Consider the following 21,996-nt stretch of genomic DNA (forward strand, 5'->3'; position numbering starts at 1 on the left):
TGGCACTCATGCAGTATCAAGAAGGGGAAAAAAGTACCCTGGAGCTAAACTGGGGCTTTAGAAATCAGGACAAGACAAAAGCGAGACGGAGGCAGAAGCAGTTGATCTCATGCCATAAAAGCAGGAAGTCAGTGGAGCTGGGTTCTGTTCACTGTTACATCAGGGACTTCATGATTTTTGGCAAGTATCTTAATTGGTTCATACAATGTCAGCAATATCTGGGCTCAAATGGCCACGGCAGGGTTTAAAGCACTACTGGAAAGGATACTTGGGTAGTCTCAAGCAATAAGGTACATATGCTCGTGTATAATTTATTACTTGCACTAGGTGCTGAAGGGAGAGAAGTGTTTGGGGATTTTTAAGTAAATATTAAGCAAATCTGTTTTCAAACTTCCCTTTGGAATTCTTAAAACCTCAGTGACACAAAATATTTATGGTCTGAATTTAGTAAGAGTTCAACATTTGTTTCTTTGAGCATGGCAGTTCTTACTGAATAGATCATCGTGATGGACCTAATGAGATATTCCTTTAAAAGCTGGACTATACCCGGTGTTTAGCATGAGTTAGTGCTGTAGTATTAATGCAGAACTACCTTATGTATTTTGCATGGATCATACACGTGGCAAAACTAAACATTTTTGTGTGCTGAGGGAAACCCACACTGTTTGTACCTCTTCCTGCAACAGCAGGCAGTGGCTGTGGGATGCAGAGGACAGGGTATCCTGCCTGGTCCTCAGCTGCTCCTTCCAGAAAGGCACAGATCTCCCAGCCTTAGAGAATATATCTGCTAGCCCTGGTACACCTCAAATGACACCAGGCTTCCAGCTTTTAACAACTCAGCTGAGCTCAGCCTATTTCTTCCGTCGTTGAACAGAGAAACCACAGCAGGACATGTGAGACTCTGAGTGATAAGCAGGGAGGATGATATCAAATGTACCCACTGAAATCAATCCCCTCTCCTTGTACTAATCAAAACATTGTCCTCCACAACCAGATAAACCTGCAGTGTCTCAGCATGATTCTTTGCATTTGAAATTCCTAGCAAAGTGAGCTCTTTGGGGACAGATTTTAGGATTGCACATTTGGAGTACAAACTATTACTGGCCACATGGTAAGGAAAAAAAACTAAAGTAATGTCCAGCAACACCAGTGTACCTCCTGGGCTTCTTTATCACACTGAACAGTGGTTAAAGACAAAGTTTAGAGGACTCCAAATCCAGTTCACTGAGAAGGACATATCCCCCCAAGCCACTACCACAGTGGTCAGGGGAGGCATTTCTATGGAAACAGAGCCAGTCTTCAGCCAGCAAAGTCAAGGTTTATAAGAGCACAAAAAGCAGTGAGTTTCTGCATGCTGGTTCAGTAAAAACAGGAGACTGGGTCTGGTCCCTCTCTCAGGGGTTTATGTATTTTAAATCAGAGTGAAATCTGAAAACATTTCTGAGAATGGGAACTGGACCTCAAGAGAAGGTAAGGAAAAAGGGACAAGCATGGGTGAGGACAAAATAAAAACAGAGAGAAAAAGAGGTTTTGAAAGACAGGGAGGTGCAAATCAATCCATATTGCTTTCATTTGGGCACCTGATCCTTCAACCATGAACACCATAGTTATCTTTCTGCTGTACAAACACTGGGAGCAATCTTGACATAGTATTTTCACCAAAGACTTTCAGTTCTCCTTTAGTCCTTCATTCAAGAATCCTTGCACTTAAATTCACCCACAACGGGAACGCTGCCAAATTTTAACACTGATGAGTTATTTCCTGGGCTTTTTTAATACTGCTGCAATACAAAAGCCTGTACAATCTTCAGCGTTGCTAGAGTCTCTCTGAAACAAAGCATCTTTACTCCAGGTAAAAGTAGGAGAAGAAAGAAGCTATTAGATTGCTGAGGTATCAGATGTTTTATCTATTATCTTCCATTGTGTTACTTCTGTTTAATTGCTGTATTGTTGCATCATGCAATTAGTTAAGCTGTCTATTTATGCTCATCTTTGATACTTATTTGTTCACTTCTCTTAGTTCCTTACACTCCTTGAATATGTTTTTAGTGGCACTGTGAAACAAGCTGCCACAGACAAGGTGCTGCCTTCAATGTCACCCACGTACAGGACTCACATTTCTAAACCATCTGTGCTGAAATTAGGGACCCTCCTCTTCCTTACACCCTGGTGCAGGACTGGGCACTGCATTCATTTGTTGCTTTTTTTTTCCTCCCTATCCTCTGTCCTCAGTTCCAGCCCCAGCCTCAATTTTGGTCTGGGCCCCAGTCATACAACTGCAATTACCAGAAGGTCCTGCCAGCTCTTGGCTGGATCAGGGCTCTCTGCTGGCAGGACTCAGAGGGAACTGAGCTCTCCAGCTCTTGTGATTATCTACCAAGTAGAGTGAACAATAATTTCTCAAAAGCTTGTAACTCAGCCAACCTTAGCAGCTCTTAATGGCTATCAAGCATGATATAAAGACCACTCTGCAACAAATACCGAGCCCTTTTTCCAAAACTCCAGCAAGATATTTAAAGGAAAGATCAGACACATTCCACATCAAAAGTAGCGTGGGCAGCAGGTCAGAGGAGGGGGTTCTGCCTCTCTTCTCAGCTCTGGTGAGACCACACCTGCAGAGCTGCCTCCAGCCCTTGGGTCTCCAGCAGAGAAAGGTCAAGGACCTGTTGGAGTGAGTCCAGAGGAGGCCACCAAGTTGCTCAGAGGGATGGAGCACCTCTCCTATGAGGAAAGTCTGAGAGAATTGGGATTGTTCAACCTGGAGAAGAGAAGCTTCACGGTGACCTAATTGTGGCCTTCCAGTACCTGAAGGGAGTCTAAAAGGAAGATGAAGAGCCTATTTGCAAGAGTATGGAGTTATAGAACAAGGGGGAATGGCTTCCCAATGCCAGAGGGCAGGGCTAGATGGAATATTAGGAAGAAATTCTTCCCTGTGAGGGTGATGTGGCCCTGACACAGGTTGCCCAGAGAAGCTGTGGCTGCCCCATCCCTGGGAGCGTCCAAGGCCAGGTTGGAGCAACCTGGGGTAGTGGAAGGTGCCCCTGCCAAGGGCAGAAGGGTTCAAACTGGATGATCTTTTAAGGTCCCTCCCAATCCAGGCCATTCTACAATACAATTCTGTGATACTTTCATTATAGACAAAAAGACTGTTTTCCACTACCCTCAGTCTGAGAAATGACCAAAATGTTCAGTCAAACTTGTCTAGGAGGTAATCCCCACCTATCACAGGTAATTCACACCTATCATCACCCTGAGGGACTTGAGGGTTTCTGTGATGACAGGGTTTCTATGCATCAGACCATTTTTGTAGCAGGTAACAGTATGAACACAGCCTAAGATGCTGGAAAGGTTTTGTTCATTCAGTAGTGGACAGAGCTGAAAATACAGAAGCCTATGGCTCCAAGGCCACCAATTGCAATTGCTTTCATTAAATAAAATAGAACAATTTTAAAGTTGCTCATACTGTTGAATTTCCTTTCATCTGTTACTGAGGTGTGAGTTCTCTTCAGATGACACATTAACCTATCCTTTGGTTTAAGCAAAATAGCCCCCTATAAACAATATAGAGTTGGTCCTGGAAGCAAATTTAGATCGGATCTTTGGATACGAGATGCTACTGTTGACAGTAACTGCTGCTGGTCCATTTCTCCTCTGTTAAAGTATTTTGAAAAACAATTCTTTTGGAAGAATTATTGCTACATTAAAAATGCATGATATTAAGTGACTCAACACAATTTATAATAGTAACTAAAAAGTGTTTTTCAGGCAGAACACTTTTATATATAAAATTCTAGCAGCTTTATTGGAAGCAAACCAGGCTTGAGCATTAGCAATAGCCAAATATAGACCAGGAACATTCTAAATATACAGCATTATGGCTGATAAAGAGAATAATTCTGCTACCTTTGAGGTGACTGGAAACCCTGGGTACAGAGATGTAATGAGATAATGCAACCTACATTTGTTTGAGATTGTTAATGTGTTTGAAATGGCCACAAATTACGGAGATTTTCCAGACTGCACACTTCTGCATAGAATAAAACACTTATGCCAAGACTATGATTAATTTAGAGCCAATATATTTTTTTACAAAGGAGAAAAAATGTGTCGGTGTTTTCAGGGGGGAAAAACCTACAACAAAATCATAGCTATTGTAACTCCATCCTTCTGCTACTTCTGTTCTAACATGATCTCTGTTCTACAGACACAGTTAGGAGGGAGTAGGAACATTTAAAGTCATCTTTGGCTTTTTAAATGTTTTGGGCAGCCACTATGTTTCTTTTTTTTCCCCACCCAATCCAGTTTAATCCAATACTGTCATTTTTACAAGTTTTCCAGGAGCCTCAATTACCTACATTACCCACATTTGCCCCATATCCTAGATGAGAATACAAACAAAACAGAAGAGAAACACTTGGTGATGAACTATTAATTCATAGAATGGTGGCAGCTTGATGGTTTGGGATTTTATTCAAAAACATCTGGATGCTCTTTGAGCAGGTTGAGTGAAGAAAACCCTTTTTCATAAAACACAACATGACAGGGGTAAAGGGCCCCACCACACTAAGAGCTCCAAACTGATCATATTTTTGAGTGCACATTTGTATTCTGCAGCTCTGTTCTGACCACGATCAAACTGGCATCTTTCCATGTTCTATATTAGCTCAGGTTAATTTTTCCTGTAGTTTTTTAATAAGGTGACAGGCATTAAAGAGGTGGAATGCCTTGTAGAGCAGCACAGTGCTGTAAAAGTGAAGACAGGAACTTGCTTATTCTAATCCCTCGACAAATATATAATAAGATTAAAACAAATGAAAGTGCAAATAGCAGTCCTAAACCAACAACCCCAGATCCTTTGAAGCTATTCCAGCTGGCAACTTTGACCACACAAGTTATTTGCTAGGGTGATTTTACTTCATCAGCCCCAAAAAGGTGAAATAAGGCAGCAGTTCTATCTCCTCTGACTGGAGGGAAGAAATCACTTCCTTTTTCCACTAAATCTCCTTCCTACCAATATGATATTAAAAACAAATAGCTTTAGAGTTTGATTATCTTTAAGGTACTCATGACTGTTCAATAAAAAACAAAACCAAACACACAGAGTAAAGCAAAACCAAACAAGTGAAGGATTCACTTGGAGGAATATATATAGACAATAGAATTGACATAGGCCATATTCCACAAGATTAGTATTCTACAAAGAAGAAGACTGAGTCAACTTCTCCATTAAGGACAACACAGAGTCACAGAGTGGTTGAGGTTGGAAGGGATCTCTGGAGACTGTCCTGTCCAACCCTACTACCTCAGCAAGGTCAAGTAAAGCAGGTTGTCTGAGACCATGGCCAGATGGCTTTTGAACCTCTGCAAGGATGGAGACTTCACAATCTCCCTGGGCAACCTGTGCCAGGGTTCAGCATCCTCATAGTGGAAAAAACCCCAAGCAACAAAACAAATAAATTTCTTAAGCTTTGACAGAGCCTCCTCCTCTTTTCCTCTCACTGGACACCCCTGAAAAGGGCCTGGCTCTGTTTTCCTACATTAATAAGAACCCCCCAACCCCACAGCCTTCTCTTTTATGGGCTAAAAAGTCCTGGCTCTCTGTCTTTCCACATATGAGAGATGCTTCAATCCCTTGGTTATCTTAAGGGCCCATGATTGGCCTGTCTCCAGTAGCTCCACATCTGTCTTTTATTGAAATCACAAAGCTGGAAGACTGAATTCAGGCTTACATTGAAATGTCTTCATACTACAGGTATGAATACAATCCTGAGGATTTAAAATCATGTAAGGAAAGCTGCTTTAACCATAAGGATATTGCACTGATCTCCATATAACTATTGGCTACAAAGCAGAACCTAAAAGCTGTCTAAAATACATTCCCAAGACACAGAGCAAAGAGCTGTGTAGTTCAAAAGATGAAGGGCCCACTCAGCTGTAAGACTTCCCTGCTCCCTTGCTTCTGACCCCAACAAAGGAATTGGAAAAGGTTGAGAAGTAACACCACAGAACCTTTTGGAATCAATACCCTCAGGTTTTGTGAGAGAACATGTTATACTTTGATTTTGCAGACTGGTGGTGCAAAGATGCTTGACTTTTGCAGAGTAAGAAAGAAATAAAAAGCCACAGTGCCAAGACCCATCAGACTGGGCCCAGCCATGGGGGAGATGGAAGAACTAACAGATCAAAACATAAAAATCATTCCTTTGGAGAAGAAAGAATCCAAAGTACAAAAATGTGTTCATTTTCCTTAGAGAGACTGCTTAAAGACTAGAGGCTACAAACCTCTTTTTTTTAATGTACCGTCCTTCTCTGATATTTAACTTCCACTCGCCTTATTGGTCAAATTTGCTTTTATTCTCCAAATGCCTCTGATAGCACCAAATCCTTGAGCTATTGCCCTCCCTGTTTCTTTGCCTTACAAATCCTCAACTAAATGCCTTCATTCCCATGTGCCTGCTTGCCCCCCTTTTCAGTTCAGATGCTGGATTTTGTTACCGTTCTTTTGATTAATTGCAATTTTAAACAGTCCTCAGCAAGTCACAACTCCTTATTTTGAAACAAGGTAGCTGTAATCCCAGAAATCCACAGCATTAACACAGTTATACTGAGCCACACTAAAATCCAGCAGCTTCTCTGCAGTGGAAAGCAGAGGATGCACAGGCCATTGGTACAAACACACAGCACACATGGACCAATGATCCCCTAGAGCCACCATCCCATTTTATGACAATTAATCTGTATTTTCCTCTGTTTTCAGTATCTTGAGTGTGACATTGAATATGTGACAAATTACTCAGGGGAACGGAAATTGCTGTCACCAAGGAAGAACCAAAATGCTGAGAATTAAACATCCTCAATTCCCCACTACCTGATTTTCATCACAGATTTCTAAAAGAACTGATAAATAAAAGCATAGGACTGAAGAGAATTTGTTTTGGCTTAGTTTTTTTGGTTTTTTAATATGAACCTGTCAAGTCTGAAGTAGAATAATCTCTTTGGAGAAAAACAACTGCAGACAGTGACTCAAAATGGTGAAATTCAGCCTGTGTGACCACAGGCCCATTACCCTGTCAGTTTGGATACAAATTTGGATGAAAGACTAAAAGAGAAATGAAGGTACACTGAAAAGAAAGGAAAATAGTCATAGATTTATCAAATATAACAATTTGCTAGACTGGTTTTCAATTCTCCTCAATAGAAACAAACGGAAATTCATCTCATCTATTCTGATTTTAGTAAAACATTGAATACAGTGCAGCATTGAAAAGTTTAAGACACAAGAAGTTGGGCTATTCTAACAACAATTGCAGAAGATGATCATATGGAATCATTCACTTCAAAATCTTGCTATCTGTCAAGATAAAAGTCATTCATTTACTCTCAGTGCTCTCTGTAGACTTTGTCTAAACTCATATAACAAAGATGAACAGCATGATTTGCTCTGAGCAGGTGACTAAGACTTTTTAACATCTAAGACTCAGACATAGAGCATTTAGAGGGATGAATTTGGGTGGAAGAACCATCTTGGGAATTAACCTTTACCCATCCACCTCTACTCCCAAAGAAGTTCTGCAACAATACTTCTGTGACTGATTAATCAACTTATTAAAACTATGGAGAAGGTAATTGGCTTCCCAAGAAGAATCAGGTGATGTATTCCCTATGATCTGGGCAAGGAAGTATTCCTAGCTACATAGGAAGTTCTTTCTCTGAAATATATATGTCTGGTCACACATTTGCAAGAAATGCAAAAAATATGTATCCAAAAATTAAAAACTGATGCTGAGAAGGGTTATCAGCATAATCAGATAAGTGCAGAGGTGAGCATAGGAAAAAAACACTGAAAAGGATCAATTTGTTTAGCTTGGTAAAACAAAGGCTGAGAAAGGATGTGGTTGCTTTCTAAGCTGTGGGTAAAGCAAGATGCAAAGAGGGAAAGAACTACTCACACTAAAAGGGAATTGCTGGCACAAAATCAAAAGTCTACAAATTCATTGCAAAGAACAACTGGCAGGATGTCAGAACAGCATTTCAAAGCCTTACAGGAATAACTTTCCAATAGGAATAATGGGCACAGCCTAGTGAATTTTGTAATTAAAATGATTATTTTTACAATTAGAATTTAAATCTTTGAATTTCAATCTTTAAGATTAAATGGTGACTGGTACAGGAAAGGACTAGTCTTGATCTAAATTATGTTTTCTTGTTTTATGATTTCATACAAGGATTACCCTTCCTCAGCCCACATCACCATTCAACCTCATCCTTCCCTTCACCTTATCCATCTCCAAATACAATCCTATTACTCTCCACATCCCCTCAAGCCCTTTGTCTCAACCAACTCCTCCTGTCACTCTCCCTTCCCCTACTTCTAAAAATAACTCTCCAGGACAGGCATCAGACAAGCAAAGTTTCAGCCCAGGTATTTGTAGCCTTTACAGGGCTCAGAGCTCTTTTGCTGAACACATCCTTCTTTGTGAAAGGGAATTGGAGTGGTCAGAAGGATGCACTTCCCCTTGCTGAATTTTCTTTGGTCATCACTCCTTCCAGGATTTTCTTGGCTGGACCTCAAGAGTAACCTTTGCAGCCAAGAAATCTTCCTAAGAACTTAATTCTTGTAACGTGGACATAAGACTGCTGGTTCGAGACAGGTTGTTATTAGCACTGACAGAAAGAATTGGGAAGGTGCTTCACTCTTACATTTGACTGTTATTCCCATCAGAATGAGACACAGGGAGGGTTTGCACACACATCTGGTCTTCACTTGTGTGAGGAAGCCACTGATACTTAGCCTGCAGCAGTTCGGCCTCAATTGGCAGCCTGTCTCAATGTAAGTGGATCCATTTTTGTCACTGGAAATGCATGCCATGTTGTGCAAAATTATTCCACTCCCATTACAGTTTAGAGAGAAATATTCTCCATTGCATGGTTTGCATCTATTTTTTTGGGTGTAACCTAAATACTGAATGCCAAGTCACAGAGAGGTCAGTATGCTCTGAATATAGAAATATCTCACAGGCCTTTTGTGTAGCACAATGGCCAACACAAGCAAACAAAAGAACTGTAGCAATCCATGGCTACATCACAATCCCAGAAATCAGTCAGTGAACCACTGCTTACTTTAGTAACCACTCGTGCCTTTGTCTCTCTCACAGCACAGCAGCCTACCATGCTTTTCACTCAGCTGCCATTTATGCCATGCTGCAGAAAGACACAACAAAATACTGAAAAAGATACAATTACAGTTTACTCTACTGCTCTTATGGCCATACATAGAGCTATTTATAGCTCCAACCCAAACAGAAAATATAGAAGCACAAATGGGGCTCATGCGTCTGCATATGTAAACACATCCAAGCCTATCGTTTCATTCAGTAGCAAAAGCAGAACAAGGATAAAGAAATCAACCTAAATTTTGAAATACATCTAAATTTCTGGGAATTCAATTAACTTCTCATATTTGCCAGCCTTTTTCTATCCCACATGTATTGAAAATTAGAATCACCTCCTCAATTTAAAAAAACCCAACAAAATAAAAATCAGGTTATTTAAGTCCTGCTAAAATTGTAATTTTTAAATACTTTTCAGTGCTTTGAAGGATAACTATGAAGTTGCTCCTACTGCCTTTTAAATATTTGTTACTTTCTTTTTGGTACATTCGTATTCTTAGGAAGCAATAACATCACCCCTCCTCAAAAGCTCAAAGGGTCATGTAGGTTTGTTTCTAAGTCCAAATGAATCAGTGCGAAAGCACTTTTGGACTACATTTAGTCAACATCCAAAATTAAACTGTAAATTTTCAACCCAAAATTTCTAATGGTAAATATATATATATGTGTAGTTAATTCTCCAGCTTGAATGCCACTGGAACGATCAGCACCAAATTAATAACAACCAGCATGATTTTGGTTTCAAGGGTAGATGGATTTTTACAGTCCCTGCCTCTGCTCCCCTACTCAGCTCAATTAAATTAAAGCCTTTGGACTTTCCACATAAGCCATATCTATGGTTGCCCACCTCTGAGTATTAGAAGCCAAGGAAATAAAATTGCCAAAGATGACATCTGGGATTTCTTTTGCCCCACTATCAAAAGCTCCTAAAAAGGTGTCTTATGTTACAAGTTTAAAAATTCACCTGAATGACTGAAATACAGTGAGATGTAATGAGACACATTTTAGTTGTTCTGATTATGGAAATAAGGGATACTTCTTCATTTTTCTTATTACTTGGTTCTTTAATGTGTTGGTAACCTGAGTTTCCAGATCTTGCTCAACTGAAACAAAGAAATGAGTTGTGACAGTTTTTTGAGGTTTTTTGTTTGGTTTTGTTGTTATATATATATGTCATCATTATTATTAGTTTTGCAATTATGAACTACTCTCCAGCCAAAGTTACACTCCCCAGACACTGTCAGAGTTCTTGCAGACACCTTCTGAGTTAAGATATTGCCAAAAAGTTTTTTAACTTCCCATTACAAAAGTTCTAGCTCAACTTTTTTGTTTTTCAGATCCTCAAATAATCAATGACATTCCCAAAGTATCCAGTGCATTAGGTACAGATTCTTCTTTACATACTGCCAACTGCCTTTTTCCTAGACTCTACACTTTCTTATGGAAGGACACCAACCCTTTTCCTTTTGCAAGATCTAGGTATTCCACATACCCCTCTCTGAACAGTGAGAAACCCACAACACCTGCAACCCTCTGCTGCTACAGAGAACAGAATTTAAAACTGATTGTGACTTTGATTAAATACTAGGAAAACCACCATGTGCAAATCAAACCTGGTCAACACATAAATAAGGGAAGGTGTGATGAACTAATTGCATAGTGAAGAGCAAATTGGGACCTTTTTAGAAGGGAATATTTACAAAAACTCACTACTTGGAAATTCAAGAGTTATAAACCAAAGTGTTATGTAGTTGAATGGATATTTGATTATCCAAAGAAGTTATTGAAGCTACCCTTACATCAAGGTTCAAAAAGGAGCTGGGCTTTTGCATATATTTAAAGATACAATAAAGATTTCAAAGGTGAAAATAAACATAATGGCTCCAGATTTAAGACAGCCTCTAATAATTGTAAACTAGAATAAAAAACAACAGCAGGAAGCAGATTACACCATGTCTGTCTAACCTGAGTTCTTACATCTCCCTTGGAAACATCTGGAGCAGCTCTTACCAGACACAGAGCACTGGCCTGGACAGAACCAACAGTGGTTAGTTACTGTTATGCACACCAAGGAATTTGACAGTCTGCAGGCAAAACATCTCAAAACATCATAAAAATATAAAGATGACTCCCAGGACCTATTAAAAATACATATAGAATCTTGGACAAGTAATGCAGCAACACCCAGGAGATCAGGCCTGCAGCCCACCTTGTAGCCCTACATTGTGATCACAAAAAGATTTTTTTCCTGCAAAATCACTCATCACACTACTGAGAAGAACCCAGCTTGGTGAGAGGCTCAGAAGAGAATTATTTAAGGTTCACAAAACCTATGGATTGCTTGGAAAGTGAGAGGAACACTACAAATCACATTTCTTAAAGAGGTGCTGGATATTGAATTATTGCTATTCCACCGCAGACTTACCTTGGGCATTGCAAACCAGCACCTTGGCTCCACAAACTATTCCCCCTCAATGAAAACAAGCTCAGGAATGTCAGGGTGGGGATAAAGAAAAATATTTAAAAAAATAAAATCACAGACTCTACACAGTGTATCTTAGAACCACCATTGATTAGAAACTTGCATGGACTCTTATCATGCCCCTGCTTAGCTCTCTGAAGACAATGGCTTGGCTTGCAAGAAATTTAGTTTTCACTTACACCTTTACCATCAGTTGTGTCTGAAAGCCCTTAATGTTTGCAGCAGAAAAAAAAAAATCTCTTCTGCCATCCCATGACAATATTTCAGCCAAAGAGATTCTTGGCTTTAGGAAACATATAAAAGAAACTGAAATTTCCTCCAGGTGCCATGAATCGAAACCTGTTTTCCTGCAAATGCCCACAGTATGTTCTGCACTGAACAACCTAGAGCAGACACAAGGCCATGTGTCTGGGAGAAAAAAAGTGAAAGGAAGAAGTACTTACCACGAGGACAGCACTCAAACGGTCACTTTGGACCTGCTGCACTTGGATGCAGGGCCCTGGCACCTGTAACCTTGAGCCACTAGGAACATTCCCAGCATCACCATTTGGGATGCTGCTGCTACTAGGCCCAAGACCTACAGATGCCCTGTACAAGTAGGTGTGAGTCAGTTTACCCACACCAGTGACCTCCAGCATGTCCGGTGGGAGGTGGGAGCTGGGCAGCATGTGCACACTGTAGCAATACTTTTTATAGTCATCAGCTGGGCAGCAGCAGCCATTGCAGCAGCAAGTCCGGCAGCGGCACAGCCGGATAATGGCAAGGAAGAAGATGAATGCTGCAAAGATGAACGAGACACAGGAAAGGGAAACGATCAAGTAGATGTTTGTAGCGTTGAGTAGGGGTGGTGGTTCCCCGCTGTCATCAAAGTCTGGCAGCGCCTGGGGCAGGGTGTCAGCCAGCAGGATGCCCACGGTCACGGTGGAGGAGAGCGGTGGATCCCCATGGTCCCGCACCACCACAACCACCTTGTGCTTGAGGAAGTCAGTGGAGCGCATGGAGCGCGTGGTGCGCAGCTCACCGGTGTGCGGTGACAACTGGAACAGGGTAGAGTCGGAGGAATGGGCAAGGTGATAGGAAAGCCAGGCATTCTGTGCATTGTCCTCATCATCTGCCACCACTTTGGTGACCAGGTAGTCCTCATCAGCCAGGCGGGGCACAACTTCCACAGCTACAGAGCCATTCTGGCTGGTGGGGTACAGGATGGCTGGGGCATTGTCATTCTGGTCTGAGATGTAAACATTCACTGTTATGGAAGCACTCAAGGCTGGTGACCCGTTGTCCTTGGCTTCCACTTGGAAATAGAAGCTCCTAAGCTGCTCAAAATCAAAGGCACGTTTTGCATAGATGCTCCCATTGGCCAAGTTCATAGACAAAAAGCTGGTCAGGGCACTGCCCGCAACTGTGGAATTCCTGAGTGTGTAAGAGACACGTCCGTTCTCCCCTATATCAGGGTCAGATGCTGAGACCTGGTAGAGAAAAGCACCAAGTGGATTGTTCTCTTCCACAAACACATCGAATGTGTCAGCACTGAAGACAGGGGGGTTATCATTCACGTCAGAAATCTGCACCCAAACAGTCTTCTGAGTGGTGATAGGAGGAGAACCCAAGTCTGTGGCAGTAATGGTGATGTTGTACTCACTGATCAGCTCTCGGTCCAGAAGCTCACTGGTGACAAGGCTGTAGTAGTTTTGAAGGGAAGGCTTTAACCGGAAGGGAAGGTTTTCAGAGATCTGGCAGGTTACTTTCCCATTCTCCCCAGGGTCTTTATCCAAAATACTCAGCAGAGCTATCACCGTGCCAGGAACAGCATCCTCAGGAATGGGACTGGAAAGGGATGTAATTGTAATCTCTGGGCCATGATTGTTCACGTCAGTGATTTCCACCAGCAGCTTAGCTGTGCTGGACATGCCAAATGCCCCATTATCCCTTGCCTCAATAAGCATCTCGAGAAGGGGTCTCTGAACAGCTAAAACGCCACTGACTGTCACCTCCCCAGTGTGCGGGTGAATTGAGAACATTCGCTGTAAGTCAGCAGAAGTTGTATTGCTAAAGGAATACCTGACCTCTCCATTTGGACCTTCATCCAAGTCCGTGGCGTGCACTTGGACTACCAAAGTGCCACTGGGGGAGTTTTCCAAGATACTCGCCCTGTAGACCGAGTGCTCAAATTCTGGTGCATTGTCATTGGTATCCAGCACAGTCACAATTACCAGGACATCACCAGACTTTGGAGGATTCCCACCATCTTTGGCTGTAAGCACAAGTCTGTGAGTGGCTTGCTGCTCCCTGTCTAAGGCTTTCTTCAGCACCAGTTCGGGATATTTACTCCCATCCCCGCGTATCTGCATTTCCAAATAGAAATGTTCATCGGGGCTCAGAGTATAATTCTGGACACTGTTAGCACCTTCATCAAGATCTTGGGCGTTGGGGAGTGTAAACCGTGCCCCAGGTGACAGGAACTCAGGCATGTTTATATGATATTCACTTAAGGGAAAGCTGGGGGAGTTGTCATTTATGTCCAAGACTTTGAATTCCACCCTATAAAGCTCTAGAGGGTTTTCTAACACGAGTTCATAATTCAGAACACAGACAGACTTTAATTCACAAAGCTGTTCTCTGTCTATGGGCTCATTAACAGACAAAGCCCCCGTGCTGGCATTTATATTAAAATATTGCTTACTTGAACCGGTGATCATGCGAAATTTCCGAGCTGAAAGTGTAGCTGCATCTATTCCTAAATCCTTTGCTATGTTCCCAACAGACGCTCCACGCTCTGTTTCCTCGGCGATGGAATACACTATTTGCCCGTCCGCGGTGCAGCAAATAAGGCAGAAGACCATTAAGTAGCCCCGCATGCTTCCTCCCCTGGCTCAGCTCCCCGCAGACCGGCTCAGCAGGAACATAATCCAGAATTTCAGCAAACACCCCAAGTTCCCGGCGCGAAGCGAACGGGCACCGGGGCGCACCGGCGGCAAGGCGAGAAGTTCGGTGCAGGCGCGGGAGGCTCCGCGGCGGCTCCGCTCCCCCCCCCCTCCCCTCGCCGTGCCGCCGGCTGCCGTGCGGGGCGAGGCGGCAGCTCCGCAGCGCTGCGCCCGCCGCCGCCGCTCGCTGTGACCGGCGCGCCGACCCCGCGCGGTTCTTAGGCGGGCAGCGGCGGCGGCGCCGCCCAGAGGCCGCGGCGACACCGGCGCCACCGGGGGAGGGGGCTGCGCTCCCCCCGCCGCCGCTGTCCCGCCGGCCGGCGGCTGCTTCTCCTCCCGCTCCTCTTTCTTCCCCCCTCTTCTTTAACGCCCCGACGGAGATGGAGCGGGGGGGCTGCGCGCAGCCGAGTCCGCGTCATGGATGTGTTTCCGTGAAAAAGAGATGCGGAGCAGACCCCCCTCCGCGCCTTGCGGGAGAGTCAGCGAGAGGATGTGCTGCCGCACGCTGTCAGAGTACCGCGGTGGAAGGGAAAGGTGGATGAGAAGTGACAGGCATCGGCTAAACATGGGTCAGCACAGCCCAGGCACGCTCCGGCTGAGCACATTTCCCAGAGGGGTTTTAAGAGCACAATTAAAGGAGGCAGTCGACTCTACCCCTGTGAAACTTTACAGGGGAAAAAAAAAAAAAAAAAGGCCATGAGAAAAAGAGAATATGCAAAAGGAAAAAGAAAAAGGCTCTTTGCTGCTTCACCTTTTGAACAAGGTAAATTAACACGGATTATTGGAGAGAAGGGTCTCTGCTCTGACAGTCAGATCACCCCCAGCCACAGATAAGCTCCCATCCAGCCTGCCAAAGCAGGATGGGGATGGCTCGGGTGGCAGGAGAATATGGGAGGCTGCAGCAGTTCAATTACTCGTAGAGAAATAAATATCAGTACCAAAGAGGTTTTGCATTTAGGACATGCCCAGGAATTGTGGGGAGAGACGAACTGATACCACACAGAGACTGCAGATCATGAGTGGAAAAAAATAACATCAAAGCTCTCTGCTCCCCCAGCTTTCCACATGGGGGGAACTGCTACCAACTGCACCCCAAAGCGGGTACGAGAGGGGAGAAAATCATTTCAAAATACCCTCCTGGAAAACCTTCCTGGAATGATCTTCAGTAGCAGTTTATACAGATGGGCCCTGGCAGCACCTCCATCTCCTCTGTTTCCAGCTTCTTTCTGTGAGAGCTTGTTATGGTGAGATCCTGATCAATCAAAAGCAAGAGGCTATAAATGTGGGACAAGGACAGATCTTAACCCTTCTCATACTCATTGCATTTCTTTCTACAGCTGAGAATTTCCAGGCAAGTGAAACAGAACGTTTCAATTATACATAGTATATATAGGGCCTTTCAAAAAGGGAGAAAATATGGAGCACAGCCAAAAATTGTACATTAAATTAAAAAAAAAACAAAAAAGTCAATACATCTGTTTGCATCTTCACAACCCAGCAAAGCCTCACAGTGAGGTTCTCATCCTGGCACACTGGAACAGATCTTGGTCTGCTCCAGCACAACTGTCTGCAAATATGATTTTTTAACTCCAGGAGGTCCTGGCAGTACCTGAATGTTGCATTTTATGTCTGCTGCACTGATGCTACAGAATCTCTTACAGCTTGGGGGGAAGCAGGGGTGGTGGCAGAAGGCTGAGAGAAAGCTACAGAGCTGCTGCTGGGCACCCACCTTAATTCACACAGGACATAAATCTGTTCAGTAACCCACTGCACACAGTATACAATACAATTACTCATGGTATGCTGCTTACCCCTTTTTCTTTTCTTGATTGCTAAGTGCAGAAATACCCAATTCCTACCCAATCACCACAGAATTGTCATCCAGACTCCCCCCGCTCCCAATCTGCCCTAGATTCCTATTCTGCGACAATGTCATCTACAATACCTGAGAAGTTGCTGGGTTTACTGCTCTGTAGTGATGCACAGTCATTATAAACACCCTGAACCAGTGCAATAACACCTATTAAAGTCACAGGAAAGAATTATATATTTCCTTAACACTGACCTGGATAAATCCATCTGTCCGGGAAGAGCTGGAAAGCCACATGTTGATGCCTCAGGTGCACACACAAGTAAAACACACAGCCTCTATCCACCCATCTGTGACTCAGTTTACAATGAAGAAACCCAAGAATTTTGGACTCAACATCCTTCTGTTGAGCAGACAAGCCCCCTCAAAGGCAGATTTTCCTCAAATATAATATTGGAATGACAAGCTGTAGTTATTCATTTTGATTGCTCGACATACTTGCAGCGCTAGCAGAAACTGATCAATGAATGGCCAAAATCAAAGCAATTGCACATTTGCCTGTAAGATGTACTCACCTTTGGAGAAATATCCAGCAGCCTACAATGGTATTAGTCTTTATTCCATTCATTTACTACTCATTAACCATGAAATAAGTTCTTCATCTTTCTGCTACATCTCTTTGATTTTGCAGCATTGCCCCGTGCTTGTTTACAGGACTCTAAGTGAACCTGCCTTCACTTTGCTTTGTTTCTAACAATTTTAAACCTTACCACCCTGCTTTAGTATTTTGGCATAGCTTGTCCTCTTGTCATTTTCCACTGTGGACAGTGATGTGTCAGGCAGCTTTGCTCACCAGAATGTGCATGTTGCCAGCACCCTCTCGACACCCAGATCCTACCATGCTGCCTTCCCAATCCAATGCATGAGTGTCTGATCCACACACCACTCAGGTAGACAGCTCTGGGTCACAGCCAAGATCCAGCACTTAAAAATATTAGATATCGAGGGCCAGTTACAACACAGACACTGCTGCCATGAAGGGAGTAACACAGTTGTGTCACAGGGGCAGAATCCAGCCTTGCCCATTGTGTGAAGCCTCTGCTGTGCTTGGCTGAGTCCCAGGCATGTTCCTCCCTGCCTGCTTGTGCTTTCCCTTCCACATCCAGCTCACGGCAGTCTCAAGTGTGCCTTCATACACAGTGTCCCTACTCACACTCTTTTGGGGCCACCCTTCCACCTAATCCTTCTTTTCAGGGTCTCCAATCTCAAAAGTCTCCTCTCCATTTCAAGTCACTTACCCTAATTACATTATTATGCTGTATTAAAGTATTGCGTTGTATTAAACACTTTTAACATAGACATTTCCCTTGGTATCACAGCAGACAATCCAACCTCTGTTTAAGCCCCCTCATCTTACATTTGCCTTCAGTTTCCCATATCCAAACCATTCCCTATTCCCTTCCCTCTGCTGGACCCATTCTTAGAGCAAATTTGACCCGACTCATGGAGGAATTCACGTTTGTGATCCTTCTGAGGTATCATCCACTTCTACACGACCCCTCATCGTGTCTCACTCCCTAACGTGTTCAGAGAGCTCTTCCTCCACGTTCCTCTGCCCGCCAGGCACTTGCACTTACACCGCCTGGGAGCGTACTCATTCTCCCTCCCTGTCTTACATTTTCAGCCAACCCTCCCCTTTTCCTGCAATTAGACCTCGCTACTCCAGCCATGCACGCTGTGCTCAGAACAATGGTGGCTGCCAGAAGAAACTGTTAAACCAGCAAAGGCAAAAACTAAAGGCGAAGAGCAGAACCGGTTTGCGTCGTGGCTGCGGAGCACACAGCTGCGCCACACGAAGGGACACTCGTGTTTGAACATCATCATTTCGTCAGCGATGATTTAAAGGCGCTGTTTCCGCGGGCAATGCATCTAAGGCGGTGACTTCGACGGAGGTTTGCAGGACACGTCCTGCTCGGTACTGGGGCTTGGGAAAATCCCAGGGGCGCTCACCAGAACTGAGGGGCGCCCATTGGTGCTAAATTAGGGCACAGCACTTCAGCGGGAGACAGCAGGGGAATCCGTGAAGGAGAACGGACAGAACAACAGCTCTGCTGCTTCTCCTCCCAAGGAAATCGATAAGCTCCGTGCGGCGGCAGCTGTCCCCGGAGGGCAGCTCCAGCCCTCACCGCCGCCTGGAAGGACCACATGAAAAGCTCGAACAGTAATGAGAACCCGACAATAAAGAGGGTCTGCCTGCGAACGAAGGACGACCGGACTTCGGACCGAGCCAAATCACCAGCGCGGAGCCGCCGACGGAGGTGCAAGGACCCCGTTATCACCTTTCACACGAGAGGAAGGACGGTGGTGCCCCGGCGACCCGAAACACCGGGCTCCTCCTGCTCGGGAGCTGCGGCAGGCATCCCGGCTGAACCCTGCGGGCGCCCCCCACCCCACGCTCGCTCTCAGCCCCGCGCTTCTCCCGACGGACGGGACGGACAGAACTTTTGGCAGCACCGCCGGGCTGATCCGCTCTTTTCCCGGCAGCTCTGAGCCCCTCTTCTTTGCCAAGGCAGGCTGTGCCTGCTGGCAGAGCGAGCAGTGGTGTCAGGATGCCCTTCAAAAAGCTCGCAGCTGCTCCTTGGGGACGCGGGAACAGAGACGACTTTTAGCTATCAGGAGCTCGGAATAACAACCTCCCTCATATGCAGACGATTTCTAGATTCTCACTAAAATCCTCATTGCCGGCATCAAGCCACAGAAACAGGGACCCCACTACATGCTGCTCAGTATATCGCAGGCAAGAACTCGTCTCTTTAACACGAGGACGCAGATCGGTCTCTTGACCCCCAGTCAGAGACCACCGGACTTGACGGAAGCTGCCGGGGAGGACACCAACGACAGCGGGTGCGGGGGCTCAGTCCCGCTCGTGCGGCAGAGCGGCTCCGAGCCGAGCACTCGGAGTCTCTGACAACTCCTCCGAGGCAGCCGTGCCGGGCATTTCCCTGTCTGTAAAATCCCGTTCGGATGCTGCAAAACAGCCTCCGGCCACCACGGCGGAGCAGGCGCTGCAGCCGCTTCCCCTCCTCCTCTCCCGCTCCCGGAACCACCGCAGAAGCGCTCGGCAGCGCTCCCGGCTGCCAGCCCCGCCTCTGCTGCCAGGATTGCACTGTGTCTGATAACATCGCGTTAATCAGCATCACTCTCCAGAACGATGTGCGGCGGCAAGCAGAGCCTGCGCTTGCAGCGACTGCCAGCTCTGTACGAAATTGGCATCGTTTATTCTAGAGCCTTCTGTTAACGGCTCCTGCCCAGACTATACCACGAAGTAAAAGCATCCACGAGCTGTTTTTAAAGTTAAGAGTGCTTTATGTTTCTAACAGAAATATTAAAATACTTTCTTGACAGTGTACGTCTATAACAAACCCCGAGAAGGTCTTCAATTCTTTACTACAGTCAGAGAACCCAAGGGGAACCGAACAGAAGCCAAATCCTCCCCTGCCCCAAACGATCGGCACTAAGAGACCCCACATCGCCCTTAATCATAACCCAAAGAAACGAGTCGCTTCCCACACCTGGACAACCAGCAAATGCTGTTTCTCCGTCTTCTACAGAGATCGTTAAATCTGTTTATAAGCTTAAAATAGAAGTTTTGCCTTTAGAAAATCGTGGTTCCATCACATCCATGTGAATAAAGGAAAGAAGTGACATTTCTACAGCGCTGGGGTAAACCTTGCTACTCTCAAGTGAAGGTGGTTCACACATAGTTAAGTGATGATGACCCACTCCCCTTCAGCACACGACTCCCGTTCCCGATCAAAGGAGACTAAATAAACAATCCCCAGCAAATACACAAAGAACTCAAACGTAAAGCCGGTACCAAGGGATCTAAGAGAAGAAAAGAGAAAATAATGGGATTTTCAATTCAAATTTTCATTCAAATGCTTTTCTATGGCTCAACGAGAGATAACCCCTTCCTAAGATACTTTCCGAAAAGGACATGAAGTTTTCAAATTTCGTTGCTGTTTTCGGTACACCTATAAGAACCATCCTCGTAGTTTTGGAAATAACGACTTGTCATTTAAGTTCTTCAGTCCGTGTCCTTCCTCTAGAGAGCTCTATCAGCTCAAAACCCAACCAAGTGTACGCTGTCAAAATAAAAACACCGCGTTTACAGACATCACTGTGTCTTAAAAATATGGGGGTTAACCAGATGAATTGAATGCATAACACGAAATTATATGAGTACTGTTTGTTCTTACTACCGCGGCAGCTTTACACACTTCACTTTTAAACTATAGAGTAAATTAAATGAGATAGAAAAGATCTTCTCTTTTTCCTTTAAAAATTGCTTTAATTTTCTGACACTGAACAAGAAACACTGAACATGACCCTAATGTCTTATCTCAAAGAGTGCTTTGAAGCCGGCCGAGATGAGAACCGAGTCAATTCAGTGCCATCAGCGCATGGACAAGATCAGCTTAAAAATAATTTTGAAAACAACCTGGTAATTAAACCATCGCTCCCCGCGCCGGGAAATCGATGAAGAAACTACTGTGGAAACTGTGTTCTATTGGTTTTTTCTGCTCTACTGCTGGGAGAGCCAAAAGCTTTCAACCTACCATCCCTGAACTATTGAACACCACACATAGAAATATTCCGTTATAATTTTCCCTTAACCAATTTCCTGCCTCTCTCCACTCCTACCAAGTTTGGACTCTTCTTTCCACAGCGCACTTCTGTACAGATGGGATAAAAGAGACGCCACATCACTGCAAAGAATGAGATCAGGTCGTGGGAATGGCCGATGAGCACCCCTTCCCTGAAACAGTTCTAAATTTGTTCACAAAGCATCCTGGATTTTACTTAATTCCACCCCCACACAGGCACACATTTTCCAGATGGACTTCCAGAGACAGAACAACACTCACAACCTCCACCAAAATTTCATCCGCTCAGTCCACCCCATAATTATCAACTCATGCATTTCACCTTCTCAAGAGTGGCAAGTCCCACCAATCAGAAAGCTGCTAAATCAAAAAACCAACGAGTGTCTCGGCGCAAATGAACACATCAAATCAGGCGTAAACACACCTGGTTCAAAGATAGAATCACATTCATCTTGAGGGAGGTATTAAACTACTGAATAACACACAGGTTGAAAGGCGCCTAAAACAGGAAAATAAAATATCCCCTAACACCTAGGATTGTAATTTGACGACTAGTCGGCATTAAAAAAAAATAATAATAATAACGAGGAAAAAAGAAAAAAAAAGACATGGAAATTTTGAGAGGCATCCACGTACTGAGACAATGAAATTTCAAAATAGGAACACGCATGTCTAAAGCAGATCACTACGTCTACATCCACCACACTACAACGCTAGGAATTCATCCTAAAACTCTTGCCACAGTAAAGGTGTTTTAACCCATCGAAGATCCATGTATTACATAAATAGTACGACGGAAGAGACAGAAATTAAAACAAAAGTTTTCGAAGACTCTTACCAGGCTTGAAGCAAGAGGGGAGAGAGATGGCCCCTTTCCAGCAGAACCGTTTTCTGCAGCGGGGCCGGGCGGCGGCGGAGGGAAGTTGGGGCTGAAAACCATGAG

The 21,996-nt window shown here is 44.3% G+C and overlaps 1 protein-coding gene across 2 annotated transcripts in view; it reads right to left on the reverse strand.

Annotated features, from left to right (window-relative positions):
- PCDHAC2 (protocadherin alpha subfamily C, 2) overlaps window positions 1–14,684 on the reverse strand; it is a 75,328-nt gene extending 60,644 nt beyond the window's left edge. Inside the window, exon 1 of one of the 2 annotated variants that reach the window (XM_042025331.1) lies at window positions 12,096–14,684. In XM_042025331.1, the coding sequence (XP_041881265.1) occupies window positions 12,096–14,510 (2,415 nt within the window). In that variant the 5' untranslated portion in view covers window positions 14,511–14,684. The remainder of the gene's footprint in view (window positions 1–12,095) is intronic. The other variant, XM_042025330.1, reaches the window with a different exon arrangement.
- Between the last annotated feature and the right edge of the window lie 7,312 nt (window positions 14,685–21,996).

The sequence above is a fragment of the Corvus kubaryi genome, unplaced genomic scaffold, assembly GCF_017639235.1.
Source record: "Corvus kubaryi isolate FWS band 111438036 unplaced genomic scaffold, C.kubaryi_AGA036_p1.0 37270, whole genome shotgun sequence".
Classification (NCBI taxonomy): Eukaryota; Metazoa; Chordata; class Aves; order Passeriformes; family Corvidae; genus Corvus; species Corvus kubaryi.